The sequence below is a fragment of the Aethalodelphis obliquidens genome, unplaced genomic scaffold (genome assembly GCF_003676395.1).
Source record: "Aethalodelphis obliquidens isolate GAN/ISIS:26980383/991018 unplaced genomic scaffold, ASM367639v1 scaffold14, whole genome shotgun sequence".
Classification (NCBI taxonomy): Eukaryota; Metazoa; Chordata; class Mammalia; order Artiodactyla; family Delphinidae; genus Aethalodelphis; species Aethalodelphis obliquidens.
In genome coordinates this window covers 33715825-33734625 of record NW_020837958.1, presented here as the reverse complement: position 1 = coordinate 33734625, position 18801 = coordinate 33715825, and the positions used below count along the sequence as shown (strand labels likewise).

At 47.6% G+C, this 18801-nt stretch overlaps 1 protein-coding gene across 3 annotated transcripts in view; it reads right to left on the bottom strand.

Annotated features, from left to right (window-relative positions):
• The window catches only part of GALNT18 (polypeptide N-acetylgalactosaminyltransferase 18), a 350064-nt gene extending 331545 nt beyond the window's left edge, over positions 1–18519 (bottom strand). The window contains exon 1 of one of the 3 annotated variants that reach the window (XM_027115378.1): positions 17723–18519. In XM_027115378.1, the coding sequence (XP_026971179.1) occupies positions 17723–17957 (235 nt within the window). In that variant the 5' untranslated portion in view covers positions 17958–18519. The remainder of the gene's footprint in view (positions 1–17722) is intronic. The other 2 variants (XM_027115380.1, XM_027115379.1) reach the window with 2 other exon arrangements.
• Positions 18520–18801: the final 282 nt, after the last annotated feature.

Here is an 18801-nt window from a genome sequence, read left to right as displayed (position 1 = left end):
CAAAAATTGCTCCACAGTCTGATCCACTTAAGTTCAGGCTTCTTTGCAAGGGCAGTCTTTAAAGCTTGCTTTGACCCCAAGAAGGTTCTTCTCAGATATCTCCTTCTCTGGTTCTATCTGTTAAATGTCTAGCTGGTGTAGCTGGCCTGCTGTCTCTCATGTTGCTATTATGATACTACTAGCATCCTCTTAAATACTAACCAATTGCTTTTAGGCTTGAGGTTTCTCCCACTTTGTTCCAAATAAAGTGGAGAGCTACAGAACTCTGTGTTCTCACAGCCCACCTCTCCCCCTATGCAGGATCTCTGTACCACTACTCTGGAGCTAAGAGTGGGGATGGCAGTCCACTTCTCTCAGTGACATACCTGCTCTATGAGTGGGGTATCGGGTAGGGATGGCAGTCACTAGTCTTCTTGGATTGCCTCTCCTGGCATGGAAACTTCACCCCATGCGTGGGTTGGGGTGTGGACAATTAGGGCCCAGTATTCTTTTTTATTTATTTATTTTTTGCGGTACGCGGGCCTCCCACTGCCGTGGCCTCTCCCGCCGCAGAGCACAGGCTCCAGATGCGCAGGCCCAGCAGCCATGGCCCATGGGCCCAGCCGCTCCGCAGCACACGGGATCCTCCCAGACCGGGGCACGAACCCGTGCTCCCCGCATCGGCAGGCGGACTCTCAACCACTGCGCCACCAGGGAAGCCCACACGTATGGGTTTGATTAATAAGTTAAAAATCCATTTAAAAGCATTACTGAATTTCTGATTATCCTTTGTCACGTGTGGTCTCCACTGACAGGTGGTGACCATGCCAGGTACCTGGCTAGGTTTCAGTTTCAGGACCAGCAAAGTAAGCCAGGCTTACAATTCAGGTGACCCATCGTTGAGCCCACGTTGCTAGGGAGAGGGGAGGAACAGAGTGGACAGGCAGTCTGTTTCCAGTCCTAGATACTCTGGGTAGCCTCTGGCGACATCACGCCAACGACTGGCCATACCAGAATTTGAGCCGAATCTGTCTGACTTCAAAATCCAGCACCTTGTCTGAGCTGGAAGAGGCAGTGTTGCTGCGTATCAGAAAGCCACTCCTGGGACCAGAACCCACAGTGCCATTTCAGAGCTTCGAGAAGCTTCCTGGATTTTGCTCCTGTTTTCCCAAACTGGCAAAGACCAAGTGGCCTCCACTCTCAAGGCAAAGAGAAAGTGATAAGGAATTTGGGAAGCTTTTCCGCCCCAGGGAAGAATCAGGCTCGATGACACTTTGCTATTAACTGGCTCAGCCATGCAGGGAGGCATAATTAGTTTCCCAGACCAGAGCTTCATTCCACCGGTCCCTCACAACCCAAGGGCTACAGAATCTGTTGGCAATGAAAAGAAAAATAAAATCATCGCTCTCCTCAGCTCACCTACTGGGCTATTGCTCATAGCCACGAGCAAAAGGTGAGGCAGCCATCTGTCTGCTGAGGTATAAAAAAGAATGGAATAGTCATTTTTAAATGACATTTTCCATTTTTCCCCTATGTCTATTATGCCCTCTTCCACCCTACTGCTTAAATGACTCTTTTCAAATCGAAAGTATCAGGGAATAATAGGAAAAGAAAAATTGTAGTAATCCGTGGCTCCTGCTAACAGGCTGCTCTGTCCTGGTGGGCAGAGTCCTAGGAGAAACTTCTTCCTGCCCATGTCCTGGGTATACAGACTGGAGAGGGTGGGAAAAGCTGTGCTGGGCCTCTGTGAAGACCTACACCCATGGGTGGGTGATTTTTCCCTAGGCAGCCCCCGGGGGACCAAGGGGTCTGGGCTGCCCGACTTCCAGCCCTGCTTCTGCCCATGATGCCCAAGGAATTTCAGCAGTGCAGGAAGGAAAAACCCTCTCCTGACTCTGGAGTTTTCCTCTGAGAGTCCTCTTCCCCCCTGCACACAGTTCCTGCCACCTCTCTCCTGAGTGTGAAACAGCAAGTCCCAACTCACCACCATCACCCTGGAGACACCCTGAGATGGCGGGATCCATTCTGAGGTTCTCACAGGCCTCAGGGCAGAGAGGAGGCCGAGTCCAGATGGGAAGCCAAAAGCCAACTTTCCCTTAGCTCCGGGCCCAGAGGAGTTCTTTATCCTTTCTTGGAAATTAAGCTATACTTTCTCCTTCCAGTTGACTCTCCACGTATCCATTTAAATGACCTCAACTTTGTCCCTCCTCTTGAAACACAGACACCCTGTTCAGCTGTACCTTTTCTGGAATTATTCTCTGCTTTTGGTGCAGGTTTATTTTTTCCCTTCTGTGTCCACGAGATTGCTTTCATTTGAAAGTGACCACAAGTGACAGCTTTATTACAATAAAGACACTGAGGGTCCCCAAAGGCTCCAGGCTTTTCTTACCAGCTGATTCCTGGGAGATCTCGGGGCAGGAAAGCACATTTCTCACACACACACACACACACACACACACACACACGCACGCACACCACTGAACCACAGTTTCCCTCTGATTAAACCATGAAACAGCAGTGTAAGCTATGAGGGGCCAGGAGAGAAACCCCAGGAGTGCGTATTTTCCTGTCCCTGACCAAGAAGGAGGACAAAGCATGAGACAGCCTCACAGAAGTCACCCCCAAGCCTGGAGGGATGGGAACCAGCTCTTCGGGCACCTGGCTTCCCTTCCAGACCACTTTGAAGCCAGAGATCGGGATGTGAATTTTCTTACTAAGTGGTTTTAGTCAGGCCTGCTTATTTTTTCATTTAGTCACTCAACAAATTCCTAATTAACTCAACTATTGTACATGCCCTACTGGCATGTAGTTTCCAGTGAAACACTGGAAAATGGAAAAAAATAGGACCCTGCCTCCACTCGCAAGGAACTCACAGTCCAATGGGAAAGCAGGTCAATAGCTCCAGTGCAGGACAGATTTCTCACCTGTAAAATGGGGCTCAGGATCTCTCAGGCTTATTTTAAGGATTAGATAATACGAAGAGGATTAAACAGTACCAAACATCTAGTCAGTGCCTGATAAGTGTCAGTGCTTTTCTCTTTTCCTCTCCTTGATACAAGATCTCTGCCCCTCCTCCATCTGCACCACTGCGTGGGTTTGAAAAGCTGGGAAGAAGCCTGCTCCCCATACTGCGACTGCATCACCAGGAGCTACCATGTGCCGCTGGACCTGAAGACAGGTCCTGCTCAACAGTGCTGTGTCCCCCGTCCTGAAGATGATCCCAGGTGGTGGGGTGCAGGCCCCAAGGACCCAGACAGACCAGGCAGAGGGGACTGGGCCTCCAGCCTCACCACATCTAAAGGAATCTGCCCATCCTTTGTCCCTTCAGCACCTGGCTTCATCTGAGAATATACAACCAAGGATTACTTCCCACTGCAGAAATTTCTTCTGAGGTTGAGGGGAGCAACTGGATGCAAAGGGAAAGTTTCTGGACCTGATTCAGGACCCTTACGTCCCCATCCCAGAGTCTCTAGCGTGGCTCAGGGCCTTCAGGGCGGTCACCTAGTTGCTCTGGGCCTTGGATCTCTCGACACAAAGTTAGAAGGTGAGGATGGTCTCGCTCCTTCCGGGTCTAGCGTGCTCTGATTCTCAATAAAGATCCTTCGGACGAGAGCCTTCACAGTTGACATCTGACTTGAGAACTGCCAAAGTTGGAAGGCTCACCCTTTTTTGCTAATTGATGAGGAAAGACGGAAGGACTGCATTGAGCCGCACAACACAATACTGTTTCCTAATACTGACCAGGGTGAAATAAGACATTTAATTTTTGATTTACAAAAATCAAATGCATACTTTCTGTACTTCTAAAGTAATTACAAACTCAAAAATACTTATTTATGCCTTTTTGGCTAAAAAACAACTAGGTGTTGTTGAAAAACATTCAAAATTCACAACTGTATAGTTTTAGGTATATAAAAGAATCATTTTAATTCTCTTGTTAAGGCAATTATCATCTCCCTACTCATAAGGGACCAAAATAACTCCCACTAATCAAGAAATGGTTTATTGGCCAGGAAGTTTAATAACGATTTAGTACGATTCTCTCTAGTAAAAAAGCAAAACCATCCCTCAGTTTTCTGTCACTAGTAAGGGATCTTTTTCAAAAAAGACTTCAAATAGATAAGCACTAAAAAAAAATGTAGTGTGTACCATCCCAATATGAAACTACATCTATTTCTGAGTTGTAAAGAATGTATATTAAAATTATATCATGCAACAAAATGCACATTTTGTAGGGGGGAAAGAAAGAAAAGATTAAATTGAATCTTCCTGACAACTGGCTTAAATCACACCTTCCTGCCTGCAATTGAAATTATAAGTCACATTGCTTTGTGTCAAATCAAATTCACCCCAGCAGGAAGACAGGCTGCTGCAGCTCCAGTTCTACTGGGAGGTGGGTGGAGATGGAGGAAAACATTTCTCTCCTCTAGGAGGCTCTTCTTCCACCAGGGATTTGGGGAAATGAGACTCTCTGGCCAGGTAACTGGACACCTTGCGTAACTCTCCCACCAGCCAAGGTTTCTACAAATAGTGCATTCCTGACATCGTCCCCTGCCCACTGCAATGCCAAGTGGGTTTTACAAAACAAATATTTCTCTACAAATGAGTGCAGGTCCCCAGGCCAGCAGGCTTAGAATTTCAGAGCAATAGTCAAATCAAACTGAGACACTCCAGATGTCTCAGCCGAGAAGCTGTCACCAGCGTGAGGCTGGGCTTCCCTCTAACCTCACTTCTGACCATCTCAGGCTCGTCTTAACTGGAGAAGTCCTTACACACACACCCTGTCTAAATGAACTGAAACAGGGTTCAAGGCTGACAGTCTAGGTGTTACAACCAGAAAATATATTCCTGACCGTATTTTCTATGCCAGCTCCAAGAGGGAAATGTGGTGGGAAAGAAGGAAAGAGGGAAAGCAGGAAGACTGAAGAAAAGAACGTGTTCCCCGCCCCCATGCCCACCATGTGATAGGCAGGGTGAGGTGCTGTCCTGTACCTCATTTAATCAGCACCTCATTTAATTTAATTTCACCTCATTTAATCAGCACAACAATCCTACAGGGTTTAAGGGGCAGTCGTCCTCATTTCTGTGGTTAGGGAAACTGAGCACAGGGAAGTGAAGAGACTTGCCCAAGGTCACCCAACCTGTAAACGGCAGCACTGATTCCAACCACTCCACTTTTTTTTCGTACTTCGCCATGCTCAACAAGACTCAGGTCTCCCACTTCCAGGCAACTGTTGGTTTTACTTACTGCCTGAACATGCTCTCACCTAATCTTCCCTACTCCACTCCTCTAAATCCTCCTCATTCTTCAAAGATGTGTCATAAGTCCCAGTTCCTCGGTGAAGTCTGTTCTACCGGCGCATTCTTCCAGAATTCAACATTAACCCTCATAACATTAGTTAGTTTGCGAAAGATCCTCAACTGTTTCTTGTGTTGTCTTCCTAGCCTGATGATGAGCTTTTCAAAGCAAAGGACTCTGTCCTACATATTTTGTCATTTCCTGACACAGCTGGCACAGTGTCAAGCCCACAAGAGGTGCTTGGAAGCAGCCACAGAACAGCCTGGATTGGTGCCTTTAAAAGCTGGGCTCCTCTGCTCATCCCTTCCAGGGGCTCCCCTTTTCTCCCAGAGCATTTCTCCCACAGTGGCCCCCAAGGCCTGTACAACCTGCTCCCCACCTGGCCCCTCTCTGGCCTCACCCCCCATCCCTTTCTCCCACAGTCACTCTGCCCTGGCCACACTGTTCCCAATACACATACACCAGGTACATTCCTGCCTCAGGGCCTCTGCACTGGTCCTTTCCTCCACGTGCAACTCTTCCCCTAGACAGCGCTCACACCTAATTTTCTTCAAGTCTTTCCTTATCAGAGAGCACCTGACTACCTCATTTAATTGCAAATCTTTCATGTTTTTGTCTTTGTTCCACTGACATACCCCCAGCACTTACCAGGTACTCAGTAAATGCTAATTGGATGAAGGAAGGGAAGAATCTGAGCATGTGACCAACAGAAGGTAGGAGTACCTCCCAGGTCACTGTCAAACTCCAAGCCACAAGAGAGGGGAACAGGAACTTGAAGGCAGGTCTGCAGTTTCTCCAAACCATCCCAAGCCTCCACCCCAGGCCCCAGTAAACAATGCCAGACTTGGGATCCATCTCCAACATCTGCCCACAGGACTAGCGGCCCAACAGTATATACACTTGAGCCCAGATATTCCACTTTCTCGATTAAATGGGAATTCCTGGCACACCTGGACATGTCTGCTGTTTCCTCTGTGTGCACCTCTCCCCCCTATGGCCCCCAACTCAACCGCATGCCCTGAGCCTGGAAGACCCCCCCAGTGAAGCTTTGTTCTGAATGAGCGGAGGAGGTGGTCTTGTTCACACTAAGTCTTCTGGAAACTGATACTGCTGGCTGCGAAAAGCCAGGCCTGGAGCCTCTCTCAGCCTTCCACAGCGCTCCGCCCTATCAGCTCCTGGCACGAGCGACCTCCTGCATCTCCAGGGAAGGACACTGACAAAACAGTCGCTTGGTAACCCACCTCAGGGCCCTGCTACTCTCATGAATCCTTCTTCCAGTCTCATCTACAACCTTTCTGCTAAAAGAAAGGGATGGTCCTGTTTTCTCTTAATTAGCATCACTGGAGCAGGAAAAACAAGAGGGTCCCTAGCCCCTCACTAAGGGGCTTGAGAAAGGTAACTTACTAACTGTATCATGTTAATTACAGTCACTGAGACTTGATTTCCTCATCTGTAAAATGGGGGTAATGACATCATCCCCCAGGGTTGCTTACAAAGTTAAAATGAAGTATCACATGTAAAGTATTTAGCACATAATAGGTGCTCAACAAATATTAATTCTCTTTCCCTTCCAGTCTCTCCTCCAGATAAGTTCAGCCCTATTTCTACAACCCTTCCTCCCTCGTTCTTTTTTCTAAGTTTTGAATCATTGATAAAATTCTCTTTCATCATTTTCCACTGGATTCCCCTTCTAATATAAATCCTCAGCTTCTAATAAGTTTTTTTTTTAAAGCCTGGCCCAATTATAGACTTGGAGAGTCTACGTCATAATTCCTGCATGTTATACTTTCCTCCATATACTCTTTTAGAAAACAAAGCAAATCAGAGGATCAGTTTATTATTAAACTGAGATTTAGAAATGGAAGAAACTAAAATGTTAAAAGACTCTTCTGCAAGCCCCGTGAACTTAGAGGCAGGTCTAAAGCCTCACCCACACCCCTCCCATTCCTCCGTGGCTCCTTCTCTTGCATCAGAGAAATATGATGATGACTAATTAGACAAAGTCTGTCATACTCGTCGAGATCCTCTGAGGCAGGAACCACATAAACACAAGCATCATAACTTCAGTAAAGAGAAACCAGAAAACCCCTCTGCTCTGGGACCCTACCCATCCGGAGCTAAATAAATCTGAAACAGAAGATCAAAAAGGATCTTCCACATGGATAACAGAAAATGTCACCAGCATAAACAGGAAGAGAGATTAGTTCAATAAAGGAATACAGTCACATCTGTGGGTCTCAAGTAAGATTTTTGCTTACTTTTAACTTCCCAGCATATAACTCACAAGGTTATTAATGCGGACTCCTACTGTTTTGGGCAAATAAACAGCTGCTGATGCTTTGTGCCCAAACCACTTTATTAGAGCTTTCCTTTACAGCAATTGTTTTTTTCCTTTCCAAATCCTGAGAGGCTCAGACAGCTGAAAAAAACAGGGAGGACTAAGGCAGAACGAATAACAAGGAGGCAGCCTGTGTGGGCAGGGAAAACAGGGCAGGGGCTGCTGGGACCCTCACCGTCCTCTTTATGACTCTTGGACAAAGTCACCGTTCAAGAGCAGAGAACAGAAGACACAGATGTGGTGCAATCAGAAGGGCTGTTTTTGCCACGATGCCAGGAGTTACCCTTAAACAGAATTTACCAATGTGAGATGAGGATGACCAACCATCCAGGTTTGCCCAGGGTTGAGGGGCCTCCTTGGACCCAAGAATTTCAGTTTTAAAAGAGTGAAAGTCCTGAGCAAACAGGACAAGTTGGTCACCCCAGGAGCCACATGACTGTGCCAGTGCACGGGAAAGCACTCAGCACTGGGCCTGGCATATTGTGAGTGCCCGAAAGTCACGTGTGGAATCTGAATGAGCTCTGGCCTGCAGCTCACACAGTCTGCTTTTCCTACGAAGCCAAGTTCCTGGGGGGGGGGGGGGGGGGGCACAATCATCCAAGAGAAAGAGCTTTCCAGAGCCTCCTTGCTGGTACCTCACTGCCCCTTCCAAACAAGGCCTTCTCCCTCTGGCACCCCAACCCCAAGGTTCCTCACTTACACAAGGACAGACCCAGCCGCCTGCCTGGATCCCTGTTCCATCAGTCTCCCGCTTGAACACAAATCGTTGATAAAATGATCTCCCAGCCCCTTCTCTGTGAGACTGTCATCTTCTTTTCACTTCTGGGGAGAGCAGAGATGCTGAAGACAGTTTCCCTTCTTAGCTCAATCACCTATCAGCTTTGTGACCTGGGGCAAACTAAGTCGCTACCTCTCAGTGTTCTCACCTCTAAAACTCTCCCTCACCATGCGGTGAAGATAAAAAGCAATCATGCATGGACCGCACCTAGCCCAGTCCCTGACATACAAGAATAGTTCTCTTCCTCCGTTCCTTCTGATACAATCCAGCTTCAATTCAACTACATACCTGTTGCTCTTAAAATAAATCAAGGGTTTGGCGAAGATTCTCATTTGGCATTTCTGCAGCTTTAAATCTCTCCTTAGCTTTCTAACTCCTATAATCATTGGCCCAAGCAATTTTGTACTGTTCTCCTAAGTCCTCATATGCCACTAGCATGACACTTATAAGCGCAAGTTTCAAACCCTGTCCTGCCCAGGTCCCTGAATTGCCTTCCCTCTCCTCCAGGATCTCAGCTGCCTTTCACTCTAAGTCCCCAGGGGCCACAGATGGGTGTGCAAGTCAGACCAGTGAAGCTAAACAAGGTACCAGAGCTTAAGATGTGCTCCACTTAAGGTGCTCCACTCAGAATCTTAAACTCTGGACACTGGTGGAATGAACCCATTCATGCCAAAGAGTTAGCCTAAGCCTCCTCTTCGGGCATCATTTTCCATTGTTCTCATCTGTCCCGAGGAGATGGGTGCTGATGCCACTTCTCTGGATCTCTCCAAACACCATTTTTGTCTTATAAAGGACAGTGAGAACAAACATAGCCCAACAAGGTATGTCTGCCAGCTCCAGTACCATTTTAGCAATGCCATCATAGAGGAAGTCTGTCACTATCTCACTGGGGCTGGACACTTAAGGCTTTCCACTGGCATCGTTAAGGGCAGCTTCATCTCCCCAAAGCAAACCTTCACAAAACTGAAACTGAATGTTGGGCAGTGAAAGAGAACTACATCTCAGAAATGCATACCCACTGACTGGGAGGGTCTGTCCTAGCAACATATTTTAATCTATAATTGTGTAGCCAGAAAAAACTACCAAAGCATTAGTGTTCATATAATCAGGAATCCTCTTGCTTAAAGCTCCAGTTGGCTGCATTCAGCTGGGTCCATAAAGAGTACATAGACCCACACAGAAGATTCCAGAACAGCAGCTGTTCCCAGTTGCTGTCACAACATATTGGATGTTGGAACATTTGTGCGGTAATTTGTTATTAACAATAATTTAAGCACCAAAGCGTATGAATGATTAAGGTTAACTATAAATTGAAGGAATTTCAAGGTTATCAGATTCTCTTGCATATTAATATGCTTTTTTAAGTGGGAGAAAAAGGGATGGCGTGCGAATGAACACAACATGTTAGGACACGCATTATCCTGGCCCTGCCCTGGGGCGTGTGCCCTGCATGTGAAGGCATGTGTGTGAGGAGGGGGGAAATATTGAAAATGCCTGTGCTCAAGCATTGCATTGTGGAATGGCACTAACTCTGACCCCGAAGGCAATGTGAGATTTGATAAGATGACAACTGTAGGCACAATGGAATAATCAAATCTCTGCAGAATTCAAGACGCTCCAGCCCTAGGGAGACTTTCAAGGCCAGCATAAAAAGTGCAACCCACCATTCATAGAATCTAGACCATCAACCAGCAGACCTAACCCACTCTGCCCCTTGCTTTCTACCACAGTGCCCGTCCCACATTTATAGACTTCTGCCCCTCCAACTTCATGCATAATCCTCTCTCTCCCAAAATTCCACCTTGGTGCCTCCTGACTACATTCATCACTCATATTCAGCTTGGTGTTTCCCCAAAGGACTTTCTGTGCAATATCACCTCCATCTGGACTGCCCTCCTACATGCTTCTCACAGGGCAGCCTATCTGTCCTAGTCTCCAGAATTGAACCCAAGCAACGAAACATAAAGAGACCCCCAAGCCCCAAATCAAAGCAGTAGCCCATTCAGCTTTCCAAGTTAAGTCAGAAATCCTATAGGATGGTAATGAAGATGTTCCAGTAACCCTGTATGTGTCTCTGGATCCCATGAGCATCTTTGCAAAAACACAGACCAGCCAAACCCAAGTAACTGAAGCTGAACTTCAAGGCCCTCACAAACCAGAAAACCAGACTGTGGCTCTCCGGCATTTCATTCTGAATTCTCCTTGAGATTCTATATCAACCTACTTATCAAGGGCAAATAACAATTTATGTCAAGTGAGTGGGAAAGGATGTGGAATTCATTTATTTTACAGCCTACACACTTCTGGATAAAAATGAAAATTCTTTGGCCAAGCGAGAAAGTTGTATTCTTTGGCAAGGCTTTTCTATTCCATGTAGATGTGGTCCTGGGCTATTAATAAAGATAATTGGGCTCAATCTCTAAATTTTGCTATTGAACTCTCTCAAAATATCAATCTCTGTTACTAATATAATTTTACATGCCACAGTTCATTCTGAAGGACAAATAGGTTTACTCTTTAAATGACACCCTTTCCTCAAATAATCTCCAAGCATTTAGCAAACATGATATCCTCTTCTTTACAACCCTGCCAAGTCAGGAATCAGATGAGAAGGACACCAGCCAATTCTTAGTGACATCCAAAAGCCATAGGGGACAGAAAAAAAAAAAAAATCTCCCAACATCCAGGCCTTGGATATTTTCTGATTTTTAGGAACCATATATGCGTTTGTACTCTTGGTGAGGCAACCTACTGTCACTGGCCTGATGTACATTAATATGCACATAACATGCCTAATAAAATTTTAGGAAACAAAAGCAGTTAATAATCCATTTCTCCCATTGTTGGAATGATCTTGACTAAATGAAGTAAGATAATGGATTTAGAAATTAGTCATATAATGTAATACACTATTAATCATGGTATTCAGAAGGGTAAATAGATGTTACAAGAACACCACCCAGGAATTCAATTTCCTTTTAGATTTGTTTACTCTCTTGAATTCTTTATGCTACCATCATCCCTCACAAAAATCTAACACTCTGATGTTTCCTTTCTCCCAAAAAAATGATTTGCAACCCTTTCTTTAAAAAGAAAGCATAGCCCTTTTAAAAATGAAATATTTTACAGAATTCCAAATATAAGACAGATGAAACAGGAACAACATTGGTTGCATGGAGGGGAGAGAATGGGTACCGGCGGGGTCCAAGAGACCTCACTTGACCCTTTTATTTCTTTTTTTATTTTTTAATTTATTTATTTTATTTATTTATTTATTTTTGGCTGCGTTGGGTCTTCGTTGCTGCGCGTGAGCTTTCTCTAGTTGCGGCTAGCAGGGGCTACTCTTTGTTGCGGTGCACGGGCTTCTCACTGTGGTGGCTTCTCTTGTTGCGGAGCACAGGCTCCAGGTGCACAGGCTTCAGTACTTGTGGCACGCGAGCTCAGTAGTTGTGGCTCGCGGGCTCTAGAGCGCAGGCTCAGTAGTTGTGGTGCACAGACTTAGTTGCTCCGCGGCATGTGGGATCTTCCCAGACCAGGGCTCGAACCTGTGGCCCCTGCATCGGCAGGTTGATTCTTAACCTCTGTGCTACCAGGAAAGCCCAACCCTTTTATTTCTTAAGTCCCAGGACAAACCTTCCAGAAGCTTGGGGCTCCTGGGACAGAGTTTGAAAATCACTACCCTAAGGTATATGTGTAAAGCAAAAATTATGTATATAAAATAGAACACAGGCATAATATATATTTCATTAATTAATTAATGATATCTGGAAATAAAACATATATATAAAACCCACAAATCGCAAACACTGATATCCCAAGAGGAAAAACTGGCAAAGGACACCAATACGAGGTTAAAACAAATATAGGGCTGGGGGGAAGATACTAAGTTCTACAGTAATCAAAGAAGTACAAAGCAAAAGAATAGAACATTTGACAGTGGTTACATCTGCCCAGAAAAAGTTGAAGGACAGCACCCAATGCTGGCCAGCCTCCGTGAAACAGGTACAATAATACATTGTTATTGGCTGTATAGAAAGACTTTCCTCTTGAAAAACAATCTTTCACAAAAATGTTCATATTCTTTGAATCAGCAGTAATCCCACTTCTGGAAATACATCATTAAAATCGTTCAGAAGAAGAACACGGTGAAGTGAAGATGTTTATTTCTGCGTTAATTATAATAGAAAAGCAAATGTTAAGTAACAGGCAAGTGGTTAAATCGATAATGGTATATTGATGGTGCAATGTTATGCAGTCACTAAAAATACAGTAAAATTTCTCTTTAAATATCCTCCACTTAATCGCCTCTCCAGATGAAGCATGCTTTCATTCTCTCCATGAAAAACAAAACAAAACCAGGATGCCTGTGTCCCTCTGTGTCAGCTTCTCTCTCCCACCCCATTCACATCTCCTGCTAACAACTGAGTAATACTCCTACCAAGAGTCCACTGGGTTTGTTTCCAAATGTGTTTAGACTCTTGGTACTTATCATTGTAACAGCATAATTTAATTACATATTATATAAACCAATGGAATATCATTGCTAAAAAGATGAGAGTTGTTACTAAGAAAATTAATTTAAAGCCTTGGAAAGACTTATAAAGTCAGTCGCATAACTAGCAGTCAAATTACTCGTGAACAAAATCACTGCAAAAGACCAGACAAAAGTCATAAAAATTTAGTCTACTACACTGCTTCATAAGCATCTTCAAGTTCTCAGTGAATGTTAAAGAAAACAGAACTAGAAGTCAGACTTTGTAAACAGCACCTTATGGGAGTGGTTCATTCAAGGAAGATGATCAGAAAGGCAATGGGCAGACCCAGCCCAAAGACAAAAGCCTTGGCCTTACATCAAAAGGCTGACAAATAAATGCATATTTTGAATAATATTAAAACAAAATATTTAATGTATGTATGTAATATTTTATTTTATTCTCCTCTTTAACCAGTTTCTCAATAAACTAACTTAAATCCCAACTGTGTTGAATAAGAGGGATTCTATCGTCCTTTAAAAACGAGTTCACTACAACAGGGGCCCAGAGTGCCTTGATTCACCACTGTATCCAATTTCACCTCCCCAGTGTGTTGCCTGGCACATACCAGGTCTCCAATAAATAAGGATTAAATTGATAAACTATGTAGCAAATATGGAAAAACTGCTTCTAACAAAAAGCAAACTGAGGAAAGCAGAATATTAAATTACATGTCAACCACGACTACACCTTCGTTTTTAAATACGGAGGCAGATGGACAACACTAGAAGGCAATGCTCAAAATACAAAACAGTTGTTTTAGGTTAGAATGAATTAGAGGCAATTTTATACATGTTAAAATATTTTCTTCAATATTGGCACATTCTTTTACAGATTCAAAGAGATACTCATCAAAAAAAAGAGGGGCTTCCCTGGTGGCGCAGTGGTTGAGAATCTGCCTGCCAATGCCGGGGACACGGGTTCGAGCCCTGGTCTGGGAAGATCCCACACGCGGCGGAGCAACTAGGCCCGTGAGCCACAACAACTGAGCCTGCGCGTCTGGAGCTTGTGCTCCGCAACAAGAGAGGCCGCGACGGTGAGAGGCCCGCGCACCGCGATGAAGAGTGGCCCCCGCTCGCCACAACTAGAGAAAGCCCACTCACAGAAACGAAGACCCAACACAGCCATAAATAAATAAATAAATAAATAAAATTAAAAACAAAAAAAGACGTTGTTTTGGTTTCTACTGGACTTCCACAATAAGAAGTGAATCCACATTTCCATTTCTTAAGCTCTGCAACACTTCAGCCTCCTTCGGCACTTTCTACTTAACCCACTGCACCACCTGCAGCAATCCCACCTTTCTCCTCCTAAGACCACACGTGTACTAACACTTATTTTGTGTTTCCAATCTATCAGGATGCTCTTTTAAATCTGGAGTTATCCACCCTCTCATTTACCATCTATCTGGTTAAAAAAAAAAATGATCAAAACTGCAATTTCCATTCCCAAGAGATACCCAAACACCATCTAATTGAATCATTCAATCAGAAAACAAATTAAAATGAACTACCACTGCAACCCCCAAGAGGAAAATAAACTTTTCAGTCATGACCGGAATGTAGCTCTAGGGTGACGCTCCAGAGCCTCTTCTAATTGCAAGTCCTATGGAGCATCCAGCAGAACATTCTGTGACATTTGCAGCTTCTGAGACAACTTTCCTTCCAAAGCAAAGAGGAGCCTGTGCGAGGCTCCAAAGCAAAACAGTCATTTGAGAATGGAAATTCTTTTATTATTGACTAACTGGTGTGCACTGGGGACCCTCACTGTGTACCCATTCATTCATCCACTCGTCCATCCAACACGTACTCTCTGAGGAATGTGCCAGGAACTGTCCTGGGTGTTCCACGAACACTTTTTAAGTGAATGTAACCTCTGCCTTTTGGCATGAAACAAAACAAAACCCAGAGATTCCTGAGTTTAACTATGGAAGAGTCTCCAAGTGGAAAGGCTATGACTCCATCATCCCTCAGCCACCCTCTGAAGCCTCTAAGTCTGACACCCACTCCCACCGTCAAGTGACTCCAGGAGAGCACTGCCGCCCCTGGGACCCTCTGGCCCTCTTAAGAGACAGTATAGTATGTGGTTAAGAACACAGATCCTGAAGCAGCATTAGCTGGGCTTAAATCCCTGCACTTTAGGCAAATCATATAACCTCTCCGTCTGTAAAACGGAGCTAATATACCTACCTCGTAGGGTGAGAAGGATTAAATAATTCGTTATACGTAAAGCACTTAAAATAATGCAGCTGCTATATAATTTTTAGCTACTATTATCATCCCTATTCCCCCTCAGCTCAGCAGAGTAAACCGGATGGCTCCAAATGCTCTACTAACTAGAGGAAACTTGACAGTGGAATACACACAATCAGCCCGTATCATCAAGGACGAGCCTTTGATCTATTCCTTTCCCACCCTCTGCCTTCAGAGAGCTGCACTTGGCCAGTCCCAAACACAGTAGGCCCCTTACTTAAGGAGGTAAATCCCTAAATTTAAATTCCCCAAATACTAGCTCAGGGATGGCTCCAGCACCACCAGGGGAGCTGTCCCTAGTCATGGCTACGCCATCATGGCACAACCAGCCAAGCACCCTCTGCCCTCCCCCTGCTTCACGGCTAGTCTTTCCCAAATCATTGACCCTTCCCCAAGCCGCTAGGGGTTGTGGCTTCTGCCTTTCCGCCTGAAAATCTGGTCATTTCTGAATATCTACGGGACTCATAACACAGTCATTGCACATACACAAGAGAACTGGAGCCACACATGTTTTAAGAATCCTGCTTCCTCTTATTTTCCCATCTCTCTCAATTTTTTCAGGTATATATTTGAAAGTTCCGAACAAGGCACAGCTATAAGATTTCTTGGGAGCAAAAGCACAAGGCCTCCTTTCAACTTCCACATTGCACTCATTTTCATGTACAGCCTTATAAATCATGTGACACGGTCCACATTCTACATGATAGGGGGGCACTCTGGGATGAGCTCATGGGTTAATAATGTCTCCTCACTGCTTCCCAAAGTAGTACCTTGCTCACCTCCTCCCTGACCAGATCAGAAAGCACAAGAGAATCATTTTCCAGGAACATAAACACACACACACACACACACACACACACACACACACACACACACAGAATCTGTGAATGAAAATCTCTTAAAATCTGTGGGCAAACTGGAAATGTCAAAGTAAGGTATGGCCTGTGTCTCCCTGGGAACATTCTGAATCACCCTGGAGCAAACACTGTACTCCTATTGCTGACTAATTGTCAATCTGGACCCATGGGATGGAAAAGGACAAGAAACACAGCAACAGGCACCATCAGATAGATAAATTGGTCTGCCACGCAAGCCCAGTGGCAGGCTGAGAGGCAGAGGCAGGTATGAAGGAGAGCTGTGAATGGTGTCCTTTTCTGGGGAAGTGTCAGCCATGAACTTGACTTGAAGTCATCAGTCAGGAAGCACCATGGATACGTATACCTCTCCTGCACTCACCTGAACCTCCCCCTCGGAAGGAACTATTCTGTACACGTGGGGAAACAAACCAAATGTAGAGAGAGCAGCTGTCCCCACGACGGCAGGGGCAGCAGATGCAAGGGTTGGATCCTGACACCCATGTGTCAACAAAAGAGAGTGCTCCTGGGGGAGAAATATTCAACCAGATGAAGGAGCCAAGGTCTGCCGGGTGCTGAAACCAGAGCCTAGCAGGCCTGCCAGGTTTACAGGTGAACTAGGCTCAGCTGGCCCTGCCCTGCCCTTAAAAAGCGGACATGCCTGATAGAAAACAGGTGGAGCAGAGGCGAAGAAACGAGAAATGTGAAAGTGAGACACGGGCATGTGTGTGCACACACGGCCGGCAGGGCCCAGAACTCTCTATCCGCTGCCTCTGACAGCTCATCAAACAGGGTCGCCTGGGAAGAGCGCTCCGTACCCCATCCTCCCCTTGGTCCCAGCCCTGGCCTCGAGCGCAGTCACCCGGTTCAGCCTTAGACTCTAGACCTACCCCGCGCGGGTCTGTCTGCTCTGCCCCAGCCGCTCCCTGGGCCTGAAAGTGGAGCTACCAGAGGGAATGGCCTTCACGGCAGCCCGGGGCGGGTTCTCGCGGTCCTGGCCGGAGGCACCACCGCAGTGAAGAGAGCTCCAAGCTCCCATGCTTTTTCCCCGCGCCAACACCTGCTCCTGGAGAGGGTCTTGGACCCGCGGGTAATGGTGGGAGTGGGGACCGCTAAGGTTCAGACAGCCCTCCTAGCCACAGAGTCCCCTGCACTTCCAACAGCCTACAGGCCGCTCACGGCGTGGCTGGAGCTGCGCAGTCTTCCTAGCTCCGGCTCGTCCCGCAGCCTGTGGGTCCTAAATGGCAACGGCTGGGGCCGCTCGGGCATCTCGCCGTAGGCCCTACAGCGGCCAGATGAGCTCGATTGCCCGCGCGCGCTCCCTTGTACACCCACCAACAGTCACACGTACGCACACCTTGAACTGGACCTGTGTTCAACCCCTCGAGCAACCAGCCGGTAGCCACACGCACACTGGGACTCGTGCGCAGCGCGCCACCACGCCGCCAGCGAGCTGCACACACCCGCTCGTGGAGCCCCGCGCACACACGTGTGCCCTGGAGAAGCGCGCAGGGCCGCAGACACTGAGGGTCCCGCTCTCAGGCAAGAGCGTACACGAAGCCCCCCAAGCGTCTGCGGACTCAGAGCCCCGCAGTCGCTCGAGAGATGCCTACCAGCCCCAGCGCACCCCGCACCGCTCTGGGCACTCCCTGGCCCCGTGGGCGGCCCAAGTTTCCCGGGGCGTCCGTACCTTGGATATGCTGCTTGATGACATTCTCCAGATGGTCCAGCCGTTCAATAATCTTCAAGGTGTCCCCTTTGTCTTCCTCCAGCTTCTTGTCGGGTGCCGGCTCCTGTCCCCGCACATACACGCTGGCGATGTAGTTGGTGACCCAACCCACGTAGAGCAGACAAATGATGTTGGTCATGCCGCTCAGGATCACGCAAGTGGACACCAAAGTTTTGGTCTTTCTGGTGCACACCATTCTGGGCTCCCTCCTCCATATAGAGCTCCCGGGGGCCCCTCCTCTTTGCGCACCCCGGACTCCCCTGTGCTGTGCTCACACCCCCTAGCACGCCTCCGGCCGCCGGGCGCCCGAGCACCTAAGTCCCGACGTTCTCCAAAGCCCGGACCGCTGGCGGTGGAGCCGCGGTGCCCAAGTTTGGAGCTCCCGCCGCTGGTCGCCCGGAGAGAGAGCTTGACAAAGGAAATGAGGTGGATTTTTTCTTCCAAATTAAAAATCTCCGAGCCCTTCTCGGAGCAGTCGCGGGTGGTCTGCAGCCGCGCGCCCTGATACGCACGTCTGGGAAACTTTGCCTCAGCCTGTGTCCGCGGCCGCGCCGCTTCCCATCGCCGGGCGCCGACTGCCTTGGCGGTCCGACCGGCCCGCGCTGCTAGAAGGATAGCGGCGGCGGCAGCGGCGGCACGGAGAGCCGCGGACACAGCGGCCCGGCCCCCTCCGAGCGACAAGCGCCGCCACCAATCGCGCTCCGGCTCGGGAGAGGGGCCGGGGCTGGGCGGTCGCAGACCAACTGGGAGGGCGCGGGGGGCGGAGTCCGGCCCCCCGGCCCCACCTGCTGGCCGCCCTTGGCCCCCGCCCTCCAGGGACGCTCCACAGCCTCCGCCCGCGCCCGCGCAGGCTGCCCTGGACCAGAGGCTCCCGGGGAGGGCGCGCCGCCAGTCCCAGCCTTAGGTCGGCAGATTCCACCTCTAGGGGGATTCCACCTCTTGCTCTTGCGCAGGAACCTCCAGTCTTCCGGAGGTCGCTCGGTTCAGCGCTCCTCACTCCACCCGGCCGCGGGGCTTCTCGCGCTGATCCCACCGGCCGG